Here is an 18,907-nt window from a genome sequence, read left to right on the forward strand (position 1 = left end):
GGTGCGTCCTTTCTTGTCAGAGCCGGGGGCAGAGGAAAGAAGCTGTACAACACAGCTAGTCCCCAAGAACAGAAGTCCTCCCCGGCCTCTACAAAAATCCACCGCATGTCGCTGGGGCTCCACAGGCGGAGCTAGGCCCGGTGGGGACTAGTGATGAGCGGATTCGGTTTTACTCGGTTTTACTCGGTTCTCAAAACCGAATCTTATTGGCTCACTGATGTCACGTGTTTTGGATAGCCAATAAGATTTGGTTTTGAGAACCGAGTAAAACCGAATCCGCTCATCACTAGTGGGGACACGCCTTCGTAAGTTCAGCCACAAGTGGGTTCACTCCCTGTTAGATCCCTGGGCAATATAAACTGTATCGCCGGGATACAGGCTGGACTGTGAGAAGATGCCCCCTCACCGAGGACCCGGCGGGCTTCCCCCCAAGAGAGGGAGCCAGTGTTAACTGCAATTCGTAAATTGTATCTTCACAAGGTGGTGGTCAAGGGTCCCCTCCTTCAACAAGAGGGTGTTATTATTCGACCATGTTATAATCCCGAAACCAGACGGTTCGGTTAGACCCATTGTGAGGATACCGGGTGACCTGGGTATCCTGGGGTTCAGGGATCACACTGTGGAGCCGGTTATCATGAAAACAAGGTGATCTTTATTCAGGGAGACCCAGAAATCCAGTGAACAGCAAGCAGGGTTATACTAATAATGTCCACTCAGAGTTCAGCAAAGTCCTTACCAGCTGCTGTATATTTCCTCCAGTCCTGGGCAGTAATGACAGCTGTAGCAGGGCACACAGAGTGGCTGGTCACTGATGACACTGAGAGGGGACGACACCCCAACCTCCAGTGAGTCTAGCTGTGCACCATCACCTCCACACACACACAGTCTCCTTCTCCCAGCCACTTCCTCACTCCCACAATTCTCCCTTGCTGGTTTCTTCTCTCTCCTCCTTTCTGATTGGTGGATCATGCTGTCAGTCTTTCCAGAGGGGAAGGAGGAGGGATTTTCTACAAGGAACACTGCCCTGCTGTCTGCTTCTGGGATACTTCCTGTGTGTGACTTCTGCAGACTGAGGGCTTCAATTTAAGAACTCTTTCCTTTTTAACATGAAAGCAAGTCCTAGACATCCCTTTCCCTGGTCTCCTCACATACCTCCCCCTTCTTAAATCGAGGCGACAGACATGATCCCAATGTTGGAGTCCTGACTGTTGTCTCGGCCCGAAGGTCTGCGAAGTCTGGCATTTGTTTCCTCACGTCTGGATTACCCGTCAGCATTGTGATGGTCTCGTCCCTTTTTGTGAGAAATAGAAAAGTTGAAACCTTGTAACGCCAAACTCCACCTCAACAACCTCCCATTTTCCCCTGAGGTTCTATTTAGCCAATTTAATGGGTTATGGTCAGTAATAATAGTGAATTCTTTACCATAGAGATAAGGTTGTAGTTTCTTTAAGGCCCAGACTATGGCTAGACACTCCTTCTCAATAGTGGCATAGGCTATCTCTCGGTCAGCTAGCTTACGAGATAGATACACAATTGGGTGTTCCCTACCATCTTCTCCCACCTGGCACAACACTGCCCCAAGTCCACACCCCGAAGCGTCTGTCTGCACAATAAACTTTTTATCGTAGTCAGGGGTAGCCAACACTGGGGCTCGAGTCAGCGTGTCTTTTAAGATGGTGAAGGCTTGCTCACACTCAACAGTCCATTCGATCTTCCGAGCATATCTCTTTTTGGTCAAGTCCGTTAGGGCCTTGGCCACGGTGCTGTAATGTGGTATGAATTTTCTGTAATAGCCAGCAACCCCAAGGAAGGCCCGCACTTGCTTCTGGTTGACAGGTCGGGGCCAGTTGACAATAGCCTCCATCTTTGCCGGTTCTGGTCTAATAGATCCTCCTCCAACCCGATGTCCTAGGTACTGAACCTCAGCCATCCCCATCTGACATTTATCTGGGCGTATGGTGAGCCCGGCCTGTCTGATCCTTTTGAGCACTTCTGCCACATGAGTTAAATGGTCTGCCCAGGTATGGCTGAAGATGGCGATATCATCGAGGTAGGCTTGTGCAAAGTCTTGACATCCCTCCAGTAGGTCATTCACCATTCGCTGGAATGTGGCAGGGGCGTTCTTCATCCCGAAAGGCATGGTAGTACACTCAAAGAGTCCTATGGGCGTGATGAAGGCAGAACGCTCCTGGGCTTCTTTGGTAAGTGGGATTTACCAGTAACCCTTGCTTAAGTCCAGCGTTGAGACGAACTTGGCCCCTCCAATCCGGTCCAGTAGCTCGTCGATACGGGGCATAGGGTAAGCATCAGTTATGGTTACTTCATTCAATTTGCGATAGTCCACGCAAAACCGTGTAGTCCCGTCTTTCTTGGGAACCAACACGACCCCAGCGGCCCATGGGCTTTTAGATGGCACAATGACCCCCAAAGCTAGCATCTCTTTGATCTCAGTCTTTACCTGTCTCATAACATCTGGGGTCATTCGGTAAGCGACTTGTCGGATGGGCTTACTGTTCCCAGTGTCCACGTGGTGAGTGGTCAGGTGAGTTCGACCAGGTTGACATGAAAACTGGGCTTGTTCAGCCTCTAAGATCCTCTGCATCTCTTGCTGCTGTGTCGTATTCAATTGTGGTCCCACCTGGACTGATTCCACCCCCTTATTCTCTTTAGCAGCTCCCAAAAGGTCAGGCAATGGATCAGTTTCTGGTGTCTCCATTGGAGGGCAACATACCATCATGGCTGCTACTTGACGATCTCTATAAGCTTTGATTCTATTTATATGGAAGGTGCGTAGGCGCTTCCCTCCCTTATCCAGGGCGATCACATAATTGACCGGTCCGGTGCGCCTTACCACTGTATACGGTCCATCCCAGGTGGCTTGCAGTTTGTTTCTACGCACTGGGATAAGCACCAAGACCTTTTGCCCTGGATTCAACTCACGGTCTTGAGCGTGGGCATCGTACCATTCCCTTTGTTTCTCTTGTGATTCCCGGAGATGCACTTGGGTTAATTGTAGCAATCTTTTCATCCGATTCCGCATGTTCTCTACATATTGTAAAATGGGCTGCTGGTGTTCTTGGAAAGTTCCCTCCCAACTCTCTTTGACCAGGTCTAGGGGCCCACGCACTTTCCGGCCGTACAGAAGTTCAAACGGGGAATATCCGGTAGATGCTTGTGGAACTTCCCGATAAGCAAATAGAAGCTGTTGCAGGGCTCTCTCCCAGTCCCTCCCCTCGGACTGTACGTAAGCTTGTAGGAGTCTTTTCAGCGTTCCATTGAATCGTTCACATAGTCCATTGGTCTCAGGATGATAAGGGGTGGTCCGAAGAGGCCGAACCCCCCACTTTTCCCACAGGGTTTGCATTAGTTCACCTTGGAATTGAGGCCCTTGGTCTGTGATGACTTCCTGTGGATATCCGACCCGACTGAATATGTCAGTCAGTGCTTGCGCAACATGTTCCGTGTCAATGGATGACAGGGCCACGGCTTCAGGGTAACGTGTTGCAAAGTCCACCAGTGTTAAGATGTACTTTTTGCCCGTGTGACTGGGAATAGCTAATGGTCCAACTAGGTCTATGGCAACACGGGCAAAGGGCTCCCCTATAATAGGTAATGGGTGCAGAAAAGCTTTCTGTTGGGGCTTTCCCAGTCTCTGACAGGTATCACAGGTGTCCCGATACTGCTTAACGTCTCTAGAAATCCGTGGCCAGAAGAAATTCCGCAACAGTCGGGCCAATGTTTTCCGGGTGCCAAAATGGCCAGCTGCAGGGATGTCGTGGGCAAGAGCTAGTAATTGTGCTCTGTATTGTGTAGGTACCACCAACTGTTTAGTAGGCATGACTGCTTCCTGTCCGGGCCGAGGGATGACCACTCGGTACAGTAATTCCTCTTCCCACACTATCTTACTTCCATCAGCTGTTTCCAACCCCAGTTCGGCTGCGCTCCTCAATTTGCTCAGGGAGGGGTCAGTCCGTTGGGCCTGTCGGAACTCACTCCGGTCCACCTCCCCCAAGTCTACCTCTAAAGTACTGGATAATGAACTAGAGTCACTCACCATTGTCTGGGTGGGCTGGTTCTGGTCCATATCTGTAGCCTGGGTCACCTCTCTTCGTGTTTGGCTTCTGGTTACCACCTGGACGAAGTGTGTCACTAGTCCTTGTCCCAGATCATTCCCGAGGATTACCTTGGCTGGTAGCCCCTTGAGTACTCCGACTTCCACGATTCCTTGGTCAGCTCCCCAGTCCAGATGTATCTTGGCAACTGGGATATCGGCCTGTTGTCCCCCGGCAGTGGCAATTCGCACATACTGTCCAGGTATCACCTGGGAGGCAGGAATCAGGTCCGGCTCAATCAACGTGAGTGAGGCCCCAGAGTCTCGTAGGCCCTGTACCTGCTGGTTCTCCACTATCACAGTCTGTAGGTGCCCTCGCATGTTCCAGGGAGTAGCCTTCTCCTCCCCCAGAACCAAGTCCACAATATATACCCCACCCATCATCCCATCCATATCTGACTGGACGACCTCCTCACCATTATCCTCCGTGGGGTAACATACCACAGAGACTGGAGCCTGTCTAGCCCCAGGGAATGGCCCTCTTGTGCGTGGACAGTCCCTAAGCAAGTGCCCTGGTTGATTGCAGCGATAACACTTCCGAGGTTCTGGGTTAGCCACTCTGAATCTGGATGGCTGATAAGTGATGTTTTTGATAGGGCCTCCTTTATTACTATCTTTGACTTGCGGTTCTTTATCAGAGAGCTTCTCCACTCGTGGGGTTCTTGTACCGCCTGCTGCACTGAAGATTCTCCATTGCGGACGATTGGCTATATATTCATCAGCCCATTCCGCAGCTTGTTCAGGTGTACTGGGCTTCCTGTCTGCGACCCACTCCCGTACCTCTGGTACCATCTTAATCATTAGCTGTTCTACCACAATTAAGTTGACAATCTGCTCCACAGTGGAGGCCTGTCTTCCTTCAAGCCATTTCCCACAGGCTTGCCGTAGCTGACTAGCAAACTCTTGGTAGGAATCAGTTCCACCTTTATTCAGTGTCCTGAATTTAAGACGATAAGATTCTGCAGTTATCTGGAACTTAGCAAGCAATGCTTTCTTTATAAAGGCATAGACTCCACATTCCTGGGGGGTTAGGGCCCGATAAGCTTCAAGAGCCCTGCCAGTGAGACTTGGCCCCAAGTACTTTGGCCAGTCAGCTGGCTCTATTCCATGCACCCCCATGAGATTTTCAAAGATCTGGAGGTGAGTGTCAATGTCTGTTTCATTTTCCCGAAATGTGGGAACATCCTTAAATCCCAAGCGTCGCTTCTCTTGTTCAAAACTTCGGGGGGACTCCGGAATTCCACTGCCAGCAGGAATTTGTACTCCTAGTATAGCTTGGATCACTCCAGCTCTCTCCTGTGGGGTCGCACCTTCGCCTAGCGCCCCCAGCAAGCTCTGCAGTATGGCAGGAGTGGCATTGGTCAACTCTGGTAATTTATTGGATGAATTACTACTACTGCCTGTTGGTCCCTCTTCATCATCACTCAGGTGGTCAGGATCCTCTGGGTGCCCCCGATCCCACTCCAGCAACCGAAGTACCAGAGTTTCCCTGGTCTCAGTCCCATCATAAGTAATTCCCTTCATCCTGCAAAATCCTTGTAGGTGAGGTTTCCGAGCTGTACGGTAAAACTTCTCCTGCTCTCTCATTGCATTCTCCCCTTGACTGCTGGCCACAACTGCTGGCTGACTCTCCATGCTGATACTTTGTGTATTAGCTCCCTGGAAACTCTCTCCCTGGAAACACTACAGGAACTGTGTGATATCCCACCGCTGCCGCCAAATGTGAGGATACCGGGTGACCTGGGTATCCTGGGGTTCAGGGATCACACTGTGGAGCCAGTTATCATGAAAACAAGGTGATCTTTATTCAGGGAGACCCAGAAATCCAGTGAACAGCAAGCAGGGTTATACTAATAATGTCCACTCAGAGTTCAGCAAAGTCCTTACCAGCTGCTGTATATTTCCTCCAGTCCTGGGCAGTAATGACAGCTGTAGCAGGGCACACAGAGTGGCTGGTCACTGATGACACTGAGAGGGGACGACACCCCAACCTCCAGTGAGTCTAGCTGTGCACCATCACCTCCACACACACACAGTCTCCTTCTCCCAGCCACTTCCTCACTCCCACAATTCTCCCTTGCTGGTTTCTTCTCTCTCCTCCTTTCTGATTGGTGGATCATGCTGTCAGTCTTTCCAGAGGGGAAGGAGGAGGGATTTTCTACAAGGAACACTGCCCTGCTGTCTGCTTCTGGGATACTTCCTGTGTGTGACTTCTGCAGACTGAGGGCTTCAATTTAAGAACTCTTTCCTTTTTAACATGAAAGCAAGTCCTAGACATCCCTTTCCCTGGTCTCCTCACACCCATATTGTATTAAAATCCCTGAACATATACCTGAAAAGGTTCAGGCTCAAGATGGAATCGCTAAGAGCGGTCATTGCAAGCCTGAAATGAATCGGGACATAAGGGATGCATACCTTCGTGTCCCCATTTATCCACCTCATCAGGCGTACCTCAGAATTGCGGTACGGGATTGTCATTACCAATTTCACCCAGGTAATGGCGGATATGATGGTGCTCCTGCGGAAGCAAGGTGTCACTATTATCACATACTTGGATGATCTCCTCATAAAAGCGAGATCAAGAGAGCAGTTGCTGGACAGCGTATCACCTTCTCTGGAAGTGAAACGGCAACACGACTGGATTCTATATATTCCGAAGTCGCAGTGATCCTAGACACAGACCAGAAGAGGGTTTATCTCCCGATAGAGAGAGCTCAGGAGCTCATGACACTGGCCAGGAATCCATTGAAAACCAAAACAGGTGTCAGTGCATCACTGCACTCGAGTCCTGGGAAGGATGATGGCATCAAACGAGGCCATCCCCTTCGGCTGGTTCCATGCAAGGACAATGGAACTTACTGGACAAGTGGTCCGGATCACATCTTCAGATGCATCGGTTAATCACCCTATCCCCCAGGGCCAGGGTGTCTCTCCAGTGGTGGCTGCGGAGTGCTCACCTTCTCGAGGGCCGCAGATTCGGCATTCAGGACTGGGTCCTGGTGACCACGGATGCAAGCCTCCGAGGGTGGGGGGCAGTTACACAGGGAAGAAAATTCCAAGGTTTGTGGTCAAGCCAACAGACTTGCCTTCACATCAATATCCTGGAACTAAGGGCCATATACAACGCCCTAAGTCAAGCGGAGTTCCTGCTTCGCGACCAACCGGTTCTGATCCAGTCAGACCGCAGGGGCTCATGTAAACCGCCAGGGCGGCACAAGGAGCAGGGTGGCGAGGGTAGAAGCCACCAGAATTCTTCGCTGGGCGGAGAATCAAGTAAGCGCACGGTCAGCAGTGTTCATTCCGGGAGTGGACACGACCTCCACCCGGGAAAGTGGTGACTTCATCAGGAAGTCTTCACGCAGTTTTGCAAATTGATGGAAACTGCCTCAGGTGGACTACATGGCGTCCCACCTCAATAAAAAGATAAAAAAGGTTTTACGCTGGGTCAAGGGACTCTCAGGCGATAGCTGTGGTCGCACTAGTAACACCGTGGGTGTTCCAGTCGGTCTATATATTCCCTCCTCTTCCTCTCAGACCCAAGGGCTGAGAATTGTAATAAACGGAGGAGTGTGAACAATATTCTTTGCTCCGGATTGGCCAAGAAGGACTCGGTACCCGGAACTGTAAGAAATGCTCTCAGAAGACCCATGGCCTCTGCCTCTCAGTCAGGACATGTTGCAACAGGGACCCTGTCTGATCCAACACTTACCGCGGCTGCGTTGGACGGCATGGCGGTTGAACGCCGGATCCTAGCGGAAAAGGGCATTCCGGATGCAGTTATTCCTACGCTGATAAAGGCTAGGAAAGACGTGACAGCAAGACTTTTTCACTGTATATGGCGAAAATAGGTTGCTTGGTGTGTGGCCGGGAAGGCCCTACAGAGGAATTCCAGGGGGGTCGATTCCTGCACTTTCTACAGTCAGGAGTGACTATGGGCCTAAAATTAGGATCCATAAAGGCCAAGATTTCGGCCCTATCCCTTTTTCTCTCAAAAAGAACTGGCTTCACTGCCTGAAGTTCGGACGTTGTTACAGGGGTGCTGCATATTCAGCCCCTTTTGTGCCTCCAGTGGCACCTTGGGATCTTAACGTGTGTTGGATTCCTAAAATCCCACTGGTTTGAGCCACTTAAGACCGTGGAGCTAAAATATCTCGCGTGGAAAGTGGTCATGCTTTTGGCCTTAGCTTGGACTAGGCGTGTGTCAGAATTGGCGGCTTTGTCATGTAAAAGCCCATATCTGATCTTCCATATGGAAAGGGCAGAATGGAGGACTCGTCCCCAATTTCTCCCTAAGGTGGTATCATCGTTTCATTTGAACCAACCTATTGTGGTGCCTGCGGCTACTAGGGACTTGGAGGATTCCAAGTTGCTGGACTTAGTCCGGGCCCTGAAACTTTATGTTTCCAGGACGGCTAGAGTCAGAAAAACTGACTCGCTATTTATCCTGCATGCACCCAACAAGCTGGGTGCTCCTGCTTCAAAGCAGACTATTGCTCGCTGGATCTGTAGCACGATTCAGCTTGCACATTCTGCGGCTGGACTGCCGCATCCTAAATTAGTAAAAGCCCATTCCACGAGGAAGGTGGGCTCTTCTTGGGCGGCTGCCCAAGGGGTCTCGGCTTTACAACTTTGCCGAGCTGCTACTTGGTCGGGTTCAAACACTTTTACAAAATTCTACAAGTTTGATACCCTGGCTGAGGAGGACCTTGAGTTTGCTCATTCGGTGCTGCAGAGTCATCCGCACTCTCCCGCCCCTTTGGGAGCTTTGGTATAATCCCCATGCTCCTTACGGAGTACCCAGCATCCACTAGGACGTCAGAGAAAATAAGAATTTACTCACCGGTAATTCTATTTCTCGTAGTCCGTAGTGGATGCTGGGAGCCCGTCCCAAGTGCGGACTCTCTGCAATACATGTATATAGTTATTGCTTAACTAAAGGGTTATTGTATGAGCCATCTGTTGAGAGAGGCTCAGTTATTGTTCATACTGTTAACTGGGTATAGTTATCACGAGTTGTACGGTGTGATTGGTGTGGCTGGTATGAGTCTTACCCTGGATTCCAAATCCTTTCCTAGTAATGTCAGCTCTTCCGGGCACAGTTTCCCTAACTGAGGTCTGGAGGAGGGGCATAGAGGGAGGAGCCAGTGCACATCAGATATAGTACCTAATCTTTCTTTTAAGAGTGCCCAGTCTCCTGCGGAGCCCGTCTATACCCCATGGTCCTTACGGAGTACCCAGCATCCACTACGGACTACGAGAAATAGAATTACCGGTGAGTAAATTCTTATTTTTTCACACTATGAGATCAGCACTCACTGCCACCATAACTCTGGGCTTCATCCCAGGCCTTGAGTGACCCGTTTGTTGGAGGGTTCTCACTTCTCAAGGAGTTCCAGGCATGGGTTGACCAGTTTGGGGCAGGATAATGTGATGGCAGGAGGACCCTGTGATGCGTATCTCCCTGCTATGGCATTATCCACTGTCTGGTTGAGCTCAATACGGAGGGGACCCCGTGCCGGTATTCCACCTGAGTTTCCAGTACCAGAACGTGCTCATAGGTCTGGGTCTGTTTATTACTTTTTTCCCTAAAATTTAACAACCCTAGAATACACCAAAAGACAGCATATATCATACTAACTTGTGCAGTGCTTTGTATTGAACTAAAACCAGCTGAAATCAGATATACAAGAAATCGATGAGTATCACCAGTGGAAGAAAACAGACACTCAAACATGCTATTTAATGAATTTGTGATTTTGAGTCTAAAACTTTCCAACGATGTTCAGTGTATTTGTTTAAAAGTCACCTTTTTCTATTTAATTTTCATAAGTAAATACAACTATAAACCTAGTGATGAATTCTAAGATGGCCATAACCTTTTGTTAATTTGTCATGTATGGCAATATGAAGTGTATATTATTATTAATGTTTGAAGTTTCTTTGTTTTTGTTGTTTCAAATACTTACGAAAATACGCTATACAGGACTGGTACCCAAGATAAGCCAAGACCCAGAAGCAACACCAACAGGAAAAAAAAGTTTGCACTGGACGCCCGAAACGTTCGATCAGCTGGCCGGCAGTTGCTGAAAAGTGTTAGCTGCAAGAAAGAGAAATAAACGTTTGATCAGCTGGCCAGCAGTTACTGAAAAGTCTTAGCTGCAAGAAAGAGAAATAAACATTCGATCAGCTGGCCGGCAGTTGCTGACAAGTCTTAGCTGCAAGAAAGAGAAATAAACATTTGATCAGCTGGCCGACAATTGCTGACAAGTGTTAGCTGCAAAAAAGAGAAATAAACGTTTGATCAGCTGGCCGGCAGTTGCTGACAAGTGTTAACTACAAGAAAGAGAAATAAACGTTTGATCAGCTGGCCGGCAGTTACTGAGTGACAAGTGTTAGCTGCAAGAAAGAGAAATATAAAGTTTGATCAGCTGGCCGGCAGTTGCTGACAAGTGTTAGCTGCAAGACAGAGAAATAAACGTTTGATCAGCTGGCCGGCAGTTGCTGACAAGTGTTAGCTGCAAGAAAGCAAAGAAAATAAAACACATTGCTAATAATTTGAAAATTATATTACAGCAAAATAGATAAAATGAATGTTTAGATTTTTAAGCTATACTTTTTTTTTCTACAGTAGAATGTGAATTGTTTGAAAGCACATTGTGACCTTACCCTCTTCATGTAGAAAATGATGAAGTATTTTATTGTATTGAGCAGTGGAAGCAATGGACAGAAGAAGGTACCAATCCAGCAAACTGTTTGACCGTAGATAATATCCAGAACACACTGGGGGACCAGAAATTCCTGCTGACCCCATAACTGGATGGGCTTACATGAGCAGTGGTCAACCATCATTCTGCAATAAGATATGAGACAGGATAGCTGAATGTAATGTATTTTATAATATATTAGTAGATGGGAAGTGTACTGAAATACTTCTATCAATGACTGCAACAAATACACCCCACACCATTTTTAAGCTGGGTACCCACCAGACAAAAGCGATGCGATATTACGAGTTATTATTATTACCAGTTATTTATATAACGCACACATATTCCGCAGCGCTTTACAGAGAATATTTGGCCATTCACCTCAGTCCCTGCCCCAGTGGGGCTTACAATCTATATTCCCTACCACATGTACATGAGCACACATTCACACTAGAGTTAATTTTGCTGGGAGCCAATTAACTTACCAGTATATTTTTGGATTGTGGGAGGAAACCGGAGTACCCGGAGGAAACCCACGCAAGCACGGGGAGAATATACAAACTCCACACAGTTAGGGCCATGGTGGGAATCGAACCCATGACCTCACTGCTGTGAGGCAGTAATGCTAACCATTACACCGTCCGTGCTGCCCATACATCATACCACCACACACTCTACACAGTCTGCAGTGCTACAGCACTGTTACATGCTGCATATAACAACTCTGCATTGGCCATGAAATCGTCCCATTGGACATTCAACACATCCAATGGGACAATTCAACGAATGATGGCAGTTAACCACGGATTAGGCATACACACTATATGATTGAAAGTACCAGTATTGCACGATATATCGTAGTGTGTGTACCCAGCTTTATGCTGTACCAATAAAAGCTCACAAAAGTCATGAAGCACAGCACAATATATGTAACATGCATCAAGCCTTGGACAGAGAGTGGGGAAATTTGCCCAAAGCAACCAGTGTTTCTGCCATTTCATAGACTGTGCTAGATAAATGACAGAAGCTAATTGGTTACTTTGAGCAATTTCTCCACTTCATCCGTCTCCAAGGCTAGATACGTCTCCCACTATGCCAGTTAAGCCTGCATAGGTTGCTGCAAGATAAAGGAGCTCTGTCATCAATAATAGCTGTGTAAAACTTGCATCTATCAGTAAATATGGTATAGGTAGCATGTTGGATAAACTTGGTTTAAGTGACTTATCAGAACACGTCCAAACTACAAGACAAAGCTAAGGCTGGGTACACACTACAATGATCTGGGAAAGTGGCAGACATCATGACCGGCAGGAAGAGATGTTGGTCGTCCATAGACACAACAATATAGTGATATATCATTCATGGCCACATTCAACTGTATGCTGTCAGCCATTGGGTCGTTCCATCAGCCATGCAGCACAGCAGATGGGACGACCCCAATGAGAGCACACAGTGGGGCATATACACTACCCTATGACCATGATATGTGGCTTGGCGAGTACTAATGCATACAGTAAATAACGTCAAGAGGCAGCACATGTTCTCCAGGATCTGCTACTACACTTCAAACTCTCCAAACTCATTAGGAAACCAGGAGAAAGGATCCAAATTCTATCTCACGCCAACTATTGCTCCAGTCACATCAGTAGCTGGGAGGTACAGCATAGGCTGTCCACGCTATACCAGTGTATATCTGTAATTACTGGAATGACAGCTGGAGTTTCTGGCAAATACATGGTTGGCTTTAAAGCGGAGGAATAAAAAGTCATACCATGTAGTAAGATAAATAATCCTAAGGGTAATCAACAATTTGCACTATAGTGGTATCCAAGTGACTGCAAGGGGTGTAGTATGGTATGCCGGTGGCTGGACTCCCGGCGGCAAGCATACTGGCACCGGAATCCCGACCACCGGCATACAGACAGCTGGGCGAGTGCAAATGAGGCCCTTGCGGGGCCGCGCTATCTATTCTTCCTCCAGGTGGGTTATGGACCCCCAAGAGGGAGGAAAGGTGTCGGTATGCCGGGTATACTGTGCGCCGGGATCCCGACAGCCTGCAAACTGAAGACCACCCGACTGCAAGGGCTCAATCCTATTAGCCACAATGCAGATATACAGTAGTACCACCAGATTAGCGGATTTTTGCTTGCAGCCCCATAGGGCTGCATACCAAAGTCTGCAAATCTGTGGCAAGATAGGCCCACAAGGGATGTGAGTTCCGATCCCGTTGCCAGTGTCTACACACCATCGCAACAGAAACTTGCCTCCCTGTAAGGTGCGGGTGAATTAACTGCATTGACTCCTAAAAGTTGATGCAAAGGATTTTAAGATATTTGTCCTCTTTTGTAATACAGCACATAAAGTAGTGCAAAGGTGTGGAATTTCATGCTAATCAATTTTTATGGCGAAACAGCCTGTTTTGCAAACCTTTCTGCAGAATATAAATCTGTAATTGTATATTTGCAGTTCTCATAGTCATAGTCTTTAAATAGAGGTGGTCCATTCATTCTGCTCTGGGGCAGTAGCAGGGATACAACCAGCACAGTAAAGTACTGCAAGTGAAACTGAACTGCGTAACCTGGAAGTTTATTTACTTGTAAAAACTGTTGCTTGTCAGCATGTTTAAATCCCAAATTTACAATGTCAAAGATTTTAAGTAGCTAGTCAAATCCATTATCACTGTTTCCACCTTATACCGTATATATAACATATATATATATATATATATATATATATATATATGGTGATGCACTGGACAGTTGTCTTCCTGATGTCCCTGTATGATGTCCTGAAGAAGGTCACGTGATGACCGAAACGTCGACACACCGTCTTTATGTCTCTGTGAGTTATTAATAAATACCTGTTGGAATCTACTGGTGAGTGCCTGCATACCCAAATTTCTGTATACTGGCCTATGGGCCTTTGTGGAGCACCCCATCGTTGATCTTATCAAGTCTGGAGTGTGGACTTTACCGTATATATATATATATATATATATGTTCTGATCCACGCACACTATCTTTCAGACTTGTAAGGATTACATGTAATGCCAGCTCATCCACTCCAGCCGGGAGTCACAGATTTCTAGAAAGCATCAGAATAAGGAAAGCGCACTAGTGAATAATCTTAAATAGGAACACTTTTGCTTGTGTAAATATCCACGTACATGTAAGTTAAAAACGTTGCACTTAGCCACGTATCCCTGATGTCCACCGCTGAAAGCAGTTCAATCTTATAGTGATGTTCTTTTCCACGGAGATAGCCGTCAGCTCTGCTGCTCGACGGGTGACTAAACTTAGTCCGCAATGGTAAGCCAAGCCTAACACGTTTCGTCACAGGATGACTTCGTCAGGAGCTGCATTTAATCTTGATTTGGTGTATTAAAGTAATTTATATACTAACAATATTTCTCTTACGTCCTAGAGGATGCTGGGGTCCAATTTAGTACCATGGGGTATAGACGGGTCCTTTGGGAGCCACTGGCACTTTAAGAGTTTAATAGTGTGGGCTGGCGCCTCCCTCTATGCCCCGCCTGCCAGATTCAGTTTAGAAAATGTGGGGAGCTCCTAGGAGTTTTCTTTGTTTTTTATTATTTAGAGTTAGTTAGGTTACAGGGAGGCTGCTGGCAACAGCCTCCCTGCTTCGTGGGACTTATGGGGGGGGGGGGGGGGGTGTAGGAACCAACTTCGTAAAGACGAAAAAAAAAAAAAAAAAAAAAAAAAAAATAAAAAAATAAAAATAAAATCCACATCAAATGTGAATAGCGCTTTCTCATTTTTTCGTTTTTTCTGTTTCTTTATCAGGGGCGAAATACCAATTGCCCCTGAGAAAGCTGCTTACGCACTTGTTTAAATCATAGCGCCTGGTATTTTCTCTTGAACTTCGTAAAGAGTTAATGGTTCTCTACTCTGCTGACAGGACACTGAGCTCCTGAGGGTGATGATCACAAGCCCACGAGGCGACCGCTCACTCCCGCAGCACGGCTGCCACCCCCTAACAGGGCCAGAAGAAAGAAGAGTGGTGAGTACAGCGCCGGCATCTTGGTTAGCGGGTCGCCGGTGGGTATGGCGGCACAAGGGTGGGAGTGCAGCACTGACAGGTTGTGCTCCAGGAAGGCTCAGCAACACTCTGTGTAGGCGCTGTGAGGGGCGTCCGGAGGGGGCTAAGGGGTCACGTGCCCCGGGCGCCGGACTTGAGGGGGGCGTGGAGAACTCTTCCCAGCTCCCTCACCCACTTGCTCCTCCCCACGTGCCCGCCACTATCACCTTCTGCAGTCGTGTATGACATGGTCCCGCCACGGTCCTGTCGCTGCTGCAAAGTCTCCTTCTCCCTCTGCTTGTGCGGCCACTGGACTCCGGAGCCTCCCTCTGCCCTCAAGCCCTGCAGCGCCTCCGCAATTTCTCCTGCCTGGCTGCCTGACTGCTTGCCAGGACCTCCGGAGAGAAGCTGTAAGAGGACAGAGCCAGCAACAAGGTAATCACATACCCCACTTTGGGATGAGGCAAGTGGGCATTGTGAGCGGGGAGGCTTTACAATATATGTATATATAGTACGTGTGTGTGTGTGTGTGTATATATATATATATATATATATTCATTTTTATTTTTGAATTTTGTAATATTTATATTTTATTTATTTACATTATTTTTTATTTTATTTAGTTAGTTATTTATTGTTATATATATATATTTATTGTTATATATATATATATATATATATATATATATATATATTTTTTATTTATTTATTTATTTATTTTGGGGGGGGGGGGGCATTAAAGTACCGCCTTGCCCCGGGTGCTGAAAATACTAGTTTCGGCCCTGTCTAAGGACTCTGTGTTCTGTGTTGCAGAGTGTTTATCTTCTCCTGAGGAGTCTATTCCATGTACTCAGGGCTGTAATATACTGTCTCAGCCTTTTGAATCCAAACCCCCATGGGTGGATTCTTTAAGGGGGATGATATCCCAGATTTCTACTAGGATGTCCCACACTGAAAGGGAGACGCAGGTTTTGAAAAAATCTGTGGCGGGCTTAAAGTATTCAGACCCTACTACTATGGGCCCACCTACATACCCTCAAAAACGTACACTTGCCCAAATAATGCAAGTTGACACTAATACCGACTCTGATACTGGGGACAGTGATGGGGATATGCAGGGGGGAGATGCAACCCTTGCTAAAAGGGTGCAATTGATGATTGAAGCAATTAGGGATATGTTGCATATTTCTGAGAAAGTGCCTGAGCAAGAAGAAGAATCTTATTTTACAGTAAATAAGAAATCCTCTCTTACCTTCCCTGCTTCTAAGGAATTAAACTCCTGGGCCAGTATTTACTAAAAATCCGAGTTTGCCCGATTTGTGTTTTTTTTTCTAAGTCCCAATCCGGGAATTCACTAAGCACCAATCTCGGCAGTGTTTGGACTATTCGTAATGGTTTGAATGACAACGTTCACAAATACGAATGAATAGACCATCGGTCAAACGCGGCTGTTATTTCATAGAATACGGGCATTCACTATTCATTCGTATTTGGGTGTTAGTTTCTGAGTGCTCAAGTGCGGGTCTGTTTTTTTCCGATTCGTTAAAAAAAAGCAGCAAAAAAATAGACCTGCTTTTTCCAGTCGAGTTTGGATAACCATGCACGGATCAGTGAGATCTGTGCATGGTTATCTATGGGAAAGGGTCTGTTTAGTGTAAAAACGGGGAAAAAAATTGCGTGGGGTCCCCCCTCCTAAGCATAACCATCCTCGGGCTCTTTGAGCCGGTCCTGGTTGAAAAAATATGGGGGGGGAAATGACAGGGGTCCCCCCATATTTAATCAACCAGCACCGGGCTCTGCGCCTGGTCCTGGTTCCAAAAATACGGGGGACAAAAAGCGTAGGGGTCCCCCGTATTTCTGAAACCAGCACCGGGCTCCACTAGCTGGGGAGATAATGCCACAGCCGGGGGACACTTTGATATCGGTCCCTGCGGCCGTGCCATTAAAACCCCAACTAGTCACCCCTGGCCGGGGTACCCTGGAGGAGTGGGGACCCCTTCAATCAAGGGGTCCCCCCCTCCAGCCACCCAAGGGCCAGGGGTGAAGCCCGAGGCTGTCCCCCGATCCAAGGGCGGTGGATGGGGGGGCTGATAGCCAAGTGTGAAATTGTGAATATTGTTTTTAGTAGCAGTACTACAAGTCCCAGCAAGCCTCCCCGCAAGCTGGTACTTGGAGAACCACAAGTACCAGCATGCAGTGGAAAACCGGGCCCGCTGGTACCTGTAGTACTACTACTAAAAAAATACCCCAATAAAAACAGGACACACACACCGTGACAGTACAACTTTATTACATACATGCACACCAACATACACACATACTTACCTATGTTCCCACGAGGCTTGGTCCTCTTCTCCATGTAGAATCCTAGGGGTACCTGTGAAAAAAAATATACTCACATAATCCAGTGAAGAATCCGGCCTTTGAATAATCCACGTACTTGGCCAAAAAAAAAAACGGAAACCCGACCACGCACTGAAAGGGGTCCCATGTTTACACATGGGACCCCTTTCCCCGACTGCCAGGACCCCCCCTGACTCCTGTCAAAGAGGGTCCCTTCAGCCAATCAGGGAGCGCCACGTCGTGGCACCCTCCTGATTGGCTGTGTGCTCCTGTAGTGTCTGTCAGGCAGCACACGGCAGTGATACAATGTAGCGCCTATGCGCTCCATTGTAGCCAATGGTGGGAACTTTGCGGTCAGCGGTGAGGTTACTTTCGGTCAACCGCTGTAATAAAGTTGTACTGTCACGGTGTGTGTGTGTCCTGTTTTTATTGGGGTATTTTTTTAGTAGTAGTATTACAGGTACCAGCGGGCCCAGTTTTCCACCGCATGCTGGTACTTGTGGTTCTCCAAGTACCAGCTTGCGGGGGAGGCTTGTTGGGACTTGTAGTACTGCTACTAAAAACAATATTCACAATTTCACACTTGGCTATCAGCCCCCCATCCACCGCCCTTGGATAGGGGGGACAGCCTCGGGCTTCACCCCTGGCCCTTGGGTGGCTGGAGGGGGGGACCCCTTGATTGAAGGGGTCCCCACTCCTCCAGGGTACCCCGGCCAGAGGTGACTAGTTGGGGTTTTAATGGCACGGCCGCAGGGACCAATATCAAAGTGTCCCCCGGCTGTGGCATTATCTCCCCTGCTAGTGGAGCCCGGTGCTGGTTTTAGAAATACGGGGGACCCCTACGCTTTTTGTCCCCCGTATTTTTGGAACCAGGACCAGGCGCAGAGCCCGGTGCTGGTTGATTAAATATGGGGGGACCCCTGTCATTTTCCCCCCCATATTTTTTCAACCAGGACCGGCTCAAAGATCCCGAGGCTGGTTGTGCTTAGGAGGGGGGACCCCACACAATTTTTTTCAGAATTTTAAAGACTTTAATCAACTTTTTAAGGTACACAATGAAGCCCTGCACGGATCTCACAGATCCGGCCGGGATTCCTTGTGTTTTTTCAGGCAGTGTTTTACTCATCACTCCCGTAAAACACTGCCTGATATTACGAACCACATCGACATCGGAAAAAACGATTGTGCAAAACTCGGCAGCTTAGTGAATGATCGTGTCAGGATTCAAAAAGTTGCAGTAAAATGCACCCGATACCATTCGAGTTCAAACACCCTTCAAAACGGCCAAAACACGAATATTAGTAAATATTGCCCCTTGTTTTAAAAGTCCTGGGAAAACCCGGAGAAAAAATTCCAGATTCCTAAAAGAATTCCCATAGCTTTTCCTTTCCCTGAAGAGGACACGAAAAAGTGGGAAAACCCACCTATAGTTGACGCTTCTGTATCTAGATTGTCAAAAAAGGTGGTTTTACCTGTCCCCGGTTCAACCGACTTAAAGGAACAGGCTGACCGCAAGATTGAGACTACACTCAAATCACTATACACGACTACAGGCGTGGCATTAAGGCCCAATATTGCTTGTGCATGGATTTCTAAAGCTAAAGTAAAGTGGTCAGGCACATTACTTGAGGATTTAGATACTATGGTTAGCAGTGACATTGACTTGTTTTTACGTCACATACAGGATTCTGCACGTTTCATGGTGGAG

At 47.6% G+C, this 18,907-nt stretch overlaps 1 protein-coding gene across 3 annotated transcripts in view; it reads right to left on the reverse strand.

Annotated features, from left to right (window-relative positions):
- TMC4 (transmembrane channel like 4) overlaps positions 1-18,907 on the reverse strand; it is a 194,820-nt gene that overhangs the window by 14,117 nt on the left and 161,796 nt on the right. For all 3 annotated transcript variants that reach the window (XM_063942866.1, XM_063942865.1, XM_063942864.1), the window contains 2 exons: positions 10,778-10,961; positions 10,078-10,208 (listed from right to left, as the gene is read on the reverse strand). In XM_063942866.1, coding sequence (XP_063798936.1) covers positions 10,078-10,208; positions 10,778-10,961 — 315 coding nt within the window. The remainder of the gene's footprint in view (positions 1-10,077; positions 10,209-10,777; positions 10,962-18,907) is intronic.

This window comes from Pseudophryne corroboree, chromosome 10 (assembly GCF_028390025.1).
Source record: "Pseudophryne corroboree isolate aPseCor3 chromosome 10, aPseCor3.hap2, whole genome shotgun sequence".
Lineage (NCBI taxonomy): Eukaryota > Metazoa > Chordata > Amphibia > Anura > Myobatrachidae > Pseudophryne > Pseudophryne corroboree.